Source organism: Felis catus, chromosome B4 (assembly GCF_018350175.1).
Source record: "Felis catus isolate Fca126 chromosome B4, F.catus_Fca126_mat1.0, whole genome shotgun sequence".
Lineage (NCBI taxonomy): Eukaryota > Metazoa > Chordata > Mammalia > Carnivora > Felidae > Felis > Felis catus.
The window spans coordinates 82,663,764-82,672,481 of NC_058374.1; the positions used below are offsets into that span (position 1 = coordinate 82,663,764).

Here is an 8,718-nt window from a genome sequence, read left to right on the forward strand (position 1 = left end):
TGAAAGAGAAGGAACAGAAGAAGAAAAGAAAAACTTTGAAGGTACCGTTCCAAGACACACAGCAACTCAGTAGCCTCTGCTCTCTACCAAATCACAAGAGTAAGAGAAGGAGACCGCACCCCTCTCTCCCGGCAATGCTTCCCACTGTGCCTTCCATCCAGCCGGCAGCGGCTTCAGCCTTCCCCGCGGTTCGGCGTTCTCCCACCGGCGGATCAAGGGAAGTATCCCAGCCCACACTAAGCGGGGAACTCACGGCTAAGCAAGGGAGATATCCTGGCAGGGGCGGGGGGGGGGGTGTCGCACGGTTTTAGGGTCAGGGGAGGGGTCTGTAAATTGCTCATTGCCTTTTAGGTCCGGAACAAGAAGGGCGCCAAAAGATCTTGAATCACCAACCGCTGCCACCTGCCGGAAGCCACTGCTTGGGCGTGTTTCTCCAGCTGGAGAGAGGCATATCCCGTGAGCCCGCGAGCGCATCCCGTGAGCCCGCGGGCGTTCGAGGACTACGACTCCCGGCATGCTCCGAGGCCTCTGGGGTTAACCCTTCGGGACCCGCGGCCTCCCAGCGCCCCGCCTCCGCCCTTACCTGGATCCCGCAGGGTGAGTTTTTGGCAGCTGGGGAGGGATTCTTTCCTTTCATCTTTCCTTTCATTTAAGCTTTATTGAAGGTGTGCGTGTGTGTGTGTGTGTGTGTGTGTGTGTGTGTGTGATTGTGATGTATTCTGGAAGGGTGGAATGATTCTGATTTTTCTAAAATGGGACAATGTTCAGTAATGAGATTCAGACGCATTTTTGCAAGTGGAAGACCGGGCGCCAACTCTCTGAACCCCAGGATCTACGTGGAATCACTATCTTCCTCAGAATGCTGCCTAAATCCTTTTCTTCCTTACCCCTAGAACAAAAGTAGCTAGCAACACCTCCTGTATACCTATGGCCTCTGACTTAGACCCTACTCTAGTGTCCCCAGCAAGGTTTGGAAGCTAGCCCCAGAGTCAGGGTTTTTATTGTCCCTTTGGTTGGGAGATGAGTACCCGTGGAGCCCATAGGACCTCCCACATCCTTTCAGATTAAAGATTTTAGAATTTAGGCCCTTTGGGTCTCAGGGCCTACCCTTCCCTTCAGGTGCACCACAGAGTCCCTGTAGGTTCAGCAGGCACCCTGCCTTTGTCTGACTTGCATAACCATGAGCTTGTGGAAAAAGGTATGGGTGGTGGGCGTTAAGCCAGATCCTGGCCCCCACCCTCATCCTTAAGACAATCCTAGGAACAGGAGACAATGGGGGTGTCACACTCCTCTTTCTATTACTATTCTTTATCTATATTGTGCACAATTACAGTTCTGGGCTGGGAGGGAGGGGGACAGGGACTGTAGGTATTGGGGATTAATAGACTGTGGGGTCAACTACCCCTACTCCTCATCAGTGGTAAGAGAGGCTTTTTTCCCACCTTTTACTGCTCTTGGACCCCCCCCCCTTTTAAAGATTTTATTTTTAAGTAGTCTCTACACCTAATGTGGGACTCAAACTCACAAGCCCCAGATCAAGAGTCACATGCTCTATGGACTGAGCCAACCAGGTGCCCATCACAGACCCCACTTTAACAATTCCAGTTCATAAGGCCTCCCTCCCTGCCTCAGCCTTGAAGAGTCTAAAGCTACTAGAAAAAAGGGCTACTCTGTGCCAGGGGGTTGAGGCCTGGAATGCCTGGATTCCCTTTTTTGCTTCACCCCTGTATCAATGTCTGTCACTGGCAAGCATCCTATCCTTATCCCAGAGGTTAACTCCCCCATTCTGGGCAGTTTCTGGCTTCTGTCCCCTGCCCCCAAAGGGGCCATTGTTCTGGCCAGCATTTGGGGCTGAGTGAACAGAAAAGAGAAGACCTTGGGGCAGGAGTCCTGAACCATAGGAGTCCAGGACAGGCCAGCATATCTCTCCTCTATCTCACCCTCCCCACCGCCAACTGGCTCCCTGCCCCTGCCCCCGCCCCTTGACATCCCAGACTCCCTGGCTATTTAAACAGAGATGGGTGCCCCCATCGGCACACTGTCCTTTGGCCACCGGACATCATGCCTCCCAAGAAGGATGTTCCTATGAAGAAACCAGCAGGACCCTCTATTTCCAAGCCTGCTGCCAAACCAGCAGCAGGGGCTCCTCCAGCCAAGACCAAGGCTGAGCCAGCACCAGCACCAGCTGTCCCTCCAGCCCCTCAGAAAACCCAGGAGCCCCCCATCGATCTCTCCAAAGTGGTGGTGAGTTCCAGGAAAGTGAGGAAGGAATTTGGAAGGGGTGGTACAGGGTGGGAAACAGCCTAGGGGATTGGGGTATCTGGAAGATAGGGAGTCAGCAGCATTGGAATGATATTGAAGATTCCTCTCAGTCTCCCATTTGGAAGCATCAGGCTTATGACTCTGATGTTGTCTTTGTTGTTCTCTCCCTATAAACTATAATGTGTGTGGGTACATGCACACATGCATACACACACACTCTCTCTCTCTCTCACTGACCCCCTTGCTGGAGGCAGGGATTGTGACATGGGGAACATCTGGGTTCTGAGGACAATTTCAAGGTGAAGGGAGGGAGCTGCTGCCTGTGCCTGACTGACTGTTCAATTCTAAAAGCCACAGCTCTGAACCCCAGGAGGGAAGGCTGAAAAGGACAGACTTGTTAGACAATCACAGCTGGGGGCCAGGGGTAAATTTAGCCTTTGTTCAGCCCCCAGTTATGTGAGGGATGCAGGGCTCAGGGCACTGGAGGGAGGGGAACAGGTGGCATGGGATTAACCCTGTTCCCAGGAAACCCTCCCCCCATAATTCCTCCTCTTGGGATTCTCCCAAGGTCCAGAGCTGGGAATGGGACTGAGGTGGCTGGGCTCCCAGCCTGGTCTCTTTGGGCCCCTCCCCAGAAGTGGCTGCCAGTTGGTTGGGAGGAGTGCTGGAAACAGATTGAATGAGCCCTGTCATCCCTCCTCACCTGCTCTTTTCTTCCACAGATCGAGTTTAACAAGGACCAGCTGGAGGGTGAGGAGAAGCTGGTCCCTTAAGCCCTACTGTCTAGTCCCAAGCCCATGGTCAGATCCTTTTTCTGTTCCCCTAACTCCGGTCCCAACCTTAAAACTTTCCATGCTAGTCGTCTTTGTGTCTCCTCTTCTGCCCAGCTTTAGCACATAGTTTCTGAACCTACTTTCTGTTGGGGGGTGGGGGTGGGGGGTGGATGGGAACCTCTGGTCAACACTGACCCGCTCCTTATACTTCAGAGTTCAAGGAGGCCTTTGAGCTGTTTGATCGAGTGGGGGATGGCAAGATCCTGTATGGCCAGTGTGGGGACGTGATGAGGGCCCTGGGCCAGAACCCCACCAACGCCGAGGTGCTCAAGGTCCTGGGGAATCCCAAGAGTGATGGTGAGGGGGATGCCTGGAACAGTGCGAGTTTTCAATGTGGTGGTGGAACTGAGGAATGTTGGCAAGGTCGCAAAGGATGCTGGGGTGGGTCTCTGGACTTAAAAAACTGTCAAACACAAGATAGAAAAACATCCTGGATGTTGAACAGAATGAAAGCCTTGGTGGTGGGAATGGGAGCTGGGTCCAAGGTGACTCTACAGTGACCTCTCCCTCCCCTTTCTAACTTCCAGAGCTGAAGTCCCGGCGTGTGGACTTCGAAACTTTCTTGCCCATGCTCCAGGCGGTAGCCAAAAACCGGGGCCAAGGCACATATGAGGACTACCTGGAGGGCCTTCGGGTGTTTGACAAAGAGGGGAACGGCAAAGTCATGGGAGCAGAGCTCAGACATGTCCTCACTACCCTGGGTGAGGCAAGGACCAGAACTCCTGTGGGTTGGAGAGAAGGGGGTGGACCAAGAAGGTTAGCCAAATAGGCAGAGCCAGGGAAGAATAATGGTCCTGTAGGTCATGGGCAGAAGACTGGGAAGGTCAGAGGGGGCAGAATCTAAAGGGCTTCTTCCTGCAGAAGGTAAAGTGAGGGTAGATGCGGATGCCTCCCAAAGGACAGAGGAAAGGGGATGAGCTGATTTTCTGCTGTGAAAGAGATGCTTGTGCTCTGTGATTTGGTAGCCCCTTAACCCTCTGGAATTCAGTTTCCCTCTGTCAGGGCTCATGCAGGTGAAATGGAAAGCAAGATGGAGGAACACATTCAAGGTGTTAGCATTACAAGGAGAGGATTCCTTCGGGGTTCTGTTGCTATGAACCAAGTATTCAAGGGTGGGAGAAGAGAAGCTATCATCCAGAAGAGAGTGGCCGGGTTTGGGAGGGAGGGCAGGCACTAAAATGCTGTGTCTGTGGCTCAGGAGAGAGGATGACCGAAGAGGAGGTGGAGACTGTTCTGGCAGGACATGAGGACAGCAATGGCTGCATCAACTACGAAGGTGAGGGGACAGGGGAGAGGAGGCAGAAGGCTCGCGGTATGTGGATGGGGGGACCAAGGGCCTGGATTCTCTAAAATCAGATGGATTATCCAAGGGCCTGCTTCTGAACCCCTCTTGCTTCCTCTCTGCAGCCTTCCTGAAGCACATCCTAAGCGTCTGAGCTCTACTGGTACGGCCCTCCCACTCCGACTGGGGAGGCAAGTTTCCTATTCTTCCCTCAGTCTGGGTAGAAAAGTAGGGAAGTGCGTTTTCATGTCCTGGGGCGCGAGCGCGACAGGCCTTGGCAACTTTCATCTTTTTCCACAGATGCAGTGGGGCCAGACACTGCCCCTCCCCCCCTTCCCCGGCAGGCGGAAGCACGTTCCTGCCACTGGGAGGCCACCTATTGTTTCAAAATAAAGACACAGTTCAACCCTCCCTTGGCGTCCGACTCTTGCTTTCTTCAGAGGTGGGGAGGGAAGGGAGGGTTCTCCTCTCCCCAATCCGATATCCTCTGATCTTCCTGCTGCAAGGAGGAGCAGATTCCTTGTGCCCTACCCGATCCACTTCTGCAGTTTCTTCCCCTCAGGTAGGGCTATTCTAGAGGAAGGAGAAGCAGCGGGCCCCGCCCACCTCATTACTAATGTAGCAATATTATCTGCATAAGGCCAGACCAGGATTCTTATTGGCCGGATCAGCTGAGGGTGACGTCATTGGAACGTACGAAGACTAGGGTTGGGCCGGGAGCCGGAGCCATTACTGCAGGAAAAGGTCCCGCAGAGCAGAGCAGTCAAGATGGTGGGGCCCGGGGCCTGGAAGGATGAGCGGGATGTGGGGCAAGAGGCGGGAAGTCGGGGGTAGGGGCTTGCAAAGGGAACCTGAGGGCTTGGAAGGTCGGAGGTGGGGTTGGAAAGTTTGGGGGCCTGTCCTGCCGGGAAGTGAGTGAGTCCCCAGCATGGAACAGGAGTTAGTGGTTCAGTTTGTGGGACTGGGATAGAAGCTTGGGGGTTTGGAGTTCAGATGCTGACCGCTCCCCTCTTCTCTGAGCAGTGTGACTTCACCGAGGATCAAACTGCAGGTAGGTAATCTCTGACCCCTACTGAGGTCATGCTTAGGGATTGGGACCCCCGCCTCTAGCACCTATCCCACAACCCCACCTGTCATCTCTTCAGTACCCGTAGGGAAGTACTTCCTGGATTCCCTTCTCTTTCTGAATCCTCCATTTTCTTTTCTCACTCTTTCTTCCTCCCTCCCCTTGCACTCTAGATTCGAGCCCCAAGCCCCGGGTGAGTTTTAGGTGGTGTGGGTGTGTGAAACAACTTGGTCACCTAATGCCTGCTGTGTGTGGAGTTTGGGGAGGGTGTATTAAGTTGCCTGCACTCCTCTGTCCCTTAATCAGCTTCTGCCTCTTTTCTCCTCCTGTGATAACTCCCCTCCCCCAGCTTGGATTTGTGAAGATTGTAAAAAGCAGTGACCTGGAATTTTGTGAAACTGGGGTCGGGGAATTTGCCGAGGATACTTCATAGTTGTATCCTCCGAATGTCTCTTTCTGTACGGTAGGGGTGGGAAGTGGCAGGCTGGGATGACCCCTGTCCCAGGCTGCTGCTCCCACTTCCTTATAAGGACAGGACCCAGACAGGGCGGTGGCAAATTCCTGCCCTGAGTAGAGTTGTGAGGAGGCTGGGCAGGCTTGCTGTAGGCAGAGGGGGCGTGTAAATGGATGTTACCACTCTGCCAAGGCGGGGGAAGAAGGCTGTGTCATTATGTGGGACACCTGAGTTGGGAGACAGGGACATTAGATCCCTCTTAGCGGACTTCAGTGTACAGTGGTATAAATATCTGGTTTCCTCAGCATGATCAATGTTCACTGGGCAGAAGGGATGTCAGGGAGGTTTTGGGTTAACCCCCACATGCCCAGTGCTGATGTGTATCTGAATCTTCAGAGTTCAAGGAAGCCTTCCAGTTGTTTGACCGAACAGGGGATGGCAAGATCCTGTACAGCCAATGCGGGGACGTAATGAGGGCCCTGGGCCAGAACCCCACCAACGCCGAGGTGCTCAAGGTCCTGGGGAATCCCAAGAGTGATGGTGAGGGTCTTCAAGAACAATTTCTCAGTGTGGTAATGGGCCTACAGTTCTTCAGCTGAGAGCTTCCCTTTATCTTCGTAGGCCCAGAACTCAAGCAGGTTTGTCTCAACTAGCAAATCCCACTGATCTCTCCTGCCTTGTGTGGGAGCTGCCTGCTCACTTGTGATCCCTGTAGTCTCCTCAGTTCTGAGAACCTGTGTGACTTTCCTTCCACCTTCTTTATGGCAGAGATGAATGTGAAGGTGCTGGACTTTGAACACTTCCTGCCCATGCTGCAGACTGTGGCCAAGAACAAGGACCAGGGCACCTACGAGGACTATGTCGAAGGCCTTCGGGTGTTTGACAAGGAAGGGAATGGCACCGTCATGGGTGCTGAAATCCGGCATGTCCTTGTCACGCTGGGTAAGGCTCTGCCCTTGCTCTTTGAGCAGTGCTGCCTGATAACACACCTGCTACCCAGTTCCCAAAATGTTTTCCTTTCCCTCTGCAGGTGAGAAGATGACAGAGGAAGAAGTAGAGATGCTGGTGGCAGGACATGAGGACAGCAATGGTTGTATCAACTATGAAGGTGAGGGATGAATTGGGGCTCTTGTGGAGAAAGCAGTTGTATAAGCAGGTCACGCCCAGTATTTGGGGCTTTCTCTGTCCCTGGGCTCCAAAAAGAACGAGGCAAGGGGCAGGGCCCAGCCCAGCCCAGGAGTGGGAGGCCACAGGGGTATGACAAGAAAGGAAGGGGTAATGTGTGAAGGGTGGGGAAAGAATGGGAAGTAAAATAAAGGGAATGTCTGTTCCCCCACCACCTGACCCCTTCACCCCATGTCTGTGTCTTGTCTTCACCATTAATGTCTCTTCCTTCCTGCAGCATTTGTGAGGCATATCCTGTCGGGGTGACGGGCCCATGGGGCGGGTACGGCTCCTCCCAGCCTCCCCTTCTCTAGTTGTCCTCCCTGGTGTTTTTCTTCCCAACCTTTGCTCTCTAGCCCCTGCCCTTCCCCTACTACCATCTGACTTCCTCCTAGCATGTTTCTGCATGGAGCTGACTGGGGAGGGGAGGGGTTCCTCAAAGAGGAAGACAGCCTGGGGGTGTGGTACCTCCTTTTCTCTTAAAATGGGCTCTGAGGTTTTGCTCATAGGGCCCAGGGTGCTGGTGTCTGGGAACTCACACCAGCCTGTCTCCGTCTTGCTTCAGGGTGATCCTTTGGCCCTGGTGCACAGGTGGTTGGCATAGGGGGGTTGGTTGCCTGCCCCATTGTGCTGCTATAGCTCAATAGTCTTTTCTTTTTCCTTCTGCTGGGCAGCTTGGAGGTACCCTAACCCATACCTCTGTCTTCTCCTGCCAATGGCTGACAGTAGCTGTAGGTGTAGTTGAGAACTTTCCTGCCTCTGCTGTGTTCTTGCTGCTCGGGGAGAGGGTGGGGAAGCTAACAGCTGGTGGGAGGGAAGCTGGGGGCTGAGAGAACTGGGAAGACCCAAGGTGGCCTCTACAAACCCAAGGTTGGGTTCTGTGGGCACGTTCTTATGCTACCTTTGTGGTCTTGTGGTCTGCTGGCCCCTGGTGGACCCCTCCCCTTGCCCTACTCCCTGCCTCACCCCTCTCTTCTATCCACAGAGCTCGTCCGCATGGTGCTGAATGGCTGAGGATGTTCCTGATGTGCCCAAGCCCCATACCTTCCCCTGTGTTGATACTGTGCATGTAGCTCTAAAGGCCTCCTAGGTCCTCTTGTCACAAGCACTTTTGCTAGCTTGTCTCTCTTGGATGTTATTTGCGTTCAGCATTCACCAAATAAACTTGCTCTGTGCCCCTAAGTGCGGTTCTGCTTTCCTTCCCAAGCAGGGTGGAGGGGGAGAGAGGGTCAATAGACCAGGGGTTGGGAAAGCTGGGAAAGGGCTTGAAGGATCCATCTTTGTCATTGAAGAAATGCTGGCCCCATTCATTTATGCTACAAAGGCTACCCCTTGGGGGATTAAAGAAGCCATAAATCCCTGTAGGACCAAGACTGGCCACCCTCGTTCTATCCTATCCAGCTGAGTCCTCTCCTAGCCCTCCAGCTGGCTAAACCCAGCCTTTACCCTCCCAAGCACTGAAGTCCTTTTGTGGAGAAAGCCCAGGGAGTGTCTGAATGGAGCTAAAGCCAGGCCATATTAGCACAGCCTGAGCCTGTCCGTCACCTTGGCAGGGCTAGGGGCCAATGATAACAAGTCTGTGAGATGCCTGCCTTCTTCCCGCCTAATAAGGGAAGGAATGGAGCCATTACTTCTGAAAGGATAAGTATACAAAATC

The 8,718-nt window shown here is 53.6% G+C and overlaps 2 protein-coding genes across 4 annotated transcripts; both read left to right on the top strand.

Annotated features, from left to right (window-relative positions):
• The first annotated feature begins 440 nt into the window (after positions 1–440).
• MYL6B (myosin light chain 6B) lies at positions 441–4,788 on the top strand. Of its 2 annotated transcripts, XM_006933807.5 has the most exons (8): positions 441–597; positions 2,016–2,244; positions 2,985–3,012; positions 3,249–3,392; positions 3,623–3,796; positions 4,294–4,371; positions 4,503–4,568; positions 4,678–4,788. In XM_006933807.5, the coding sequence occupies exons 2-7, from the start codon at positions 2,062–2,064 to the stop codon at positions 4,529–4,531; spliced, it is 636 nt and encodes a 211-aa protein (XP_006933869.1). In that variant the 5' UTR covers positions 441–597; positions 2,016–2,061; the 3' UTR covers positions 4,532–4,568; positions 4,678–4,788. The 2 variants fall into 2 exon arrangements, with proteins under 2 accessions (XP_006933869.1, XP_019690634.1); XM_019835075.3 differs by lacking the exon at positions 441–597 and having other exon boundaries at positions 2,004–2,244.
• A 226-nt stretch (positions 4,789–5,014) lies between these two features.
• MYL6 (myosin light chain 6) lies at positions 5,015–8,243 on the top strand. 2 transcript variants are annotated; one of them, XM_003988881.4, is made up of 7 exons: positions 5,015–5,148; positions 5,401–5,428; positions 6,294–6,437; positions 6,666–6,839; positions 6,928–7,005; positions 7,300–7,344; positions 8,047–8,243. In XM_003988881.4, the coding sequence occupies exons 1-6, from the start codon at positions 5,146–5,148 to the stop codon at positions 7,326–7,328; spliced, it is 456 nt and encodes a 151-aa protein (XP_003988930.1). In that variant the 5' UTR covers positions 5,015–5,145; the 3' UTR covers positions 7,329–7,344; positions 8,047–8,243. The 2 variants fall into 2 exon arrangements, with proteins under 2 accessions (XP_003988930.1, XP_023112911.1); XM_023257143.2 differs by lacking the exon at positions 7,300–7,344.
• The last annotated feature ends 475 nt before the right edge of the window (positions 8,244–8,718 follow it).

Excerpts from the sequence above, each read along its gene's own strand:
- MYL6 (XM_003988881.4), top strand. Across the intron at positions 6,840-6,927 it reads GCATGTCCTTGTCACGCTGG|GTGAGAAGATGACAGAGGAA; the intron begins GTAAGGCTCTGC and ends TTCCCTCTGCAG. Across the intron at positions 7,006-7,299 it reads TGGTTGTATCAACTATGAAG|CATTTGTGAGGCATATCCTG; the intron begins GTGAGGGATGAA and ends TCCTTCCTGCAG.
- MYL6B (XM_006933807.5), top strand. The coding sequence starts at position 2,062 with ATGCCTCCCAAGAAGGATGTTCCTATGAAGAAACCAGCAGGACCCTCT. Across the intron at positions 2,245-2,984 it reads TCGATCTCTCCAAAGTGGTG|ATCGAGTTTAACAAGGACCA; the intron begins GTGAGTTCCAGG and ends TTTCTTCCACAG. Across the intron at positions 3,013-3,248 it reads TAACAAGGACCAGCTGGAGG|AGTTCAAGGAGGCCTTTGAG; the intron begins GTGAGGAGAAGC and ends CTTATACTTCAG.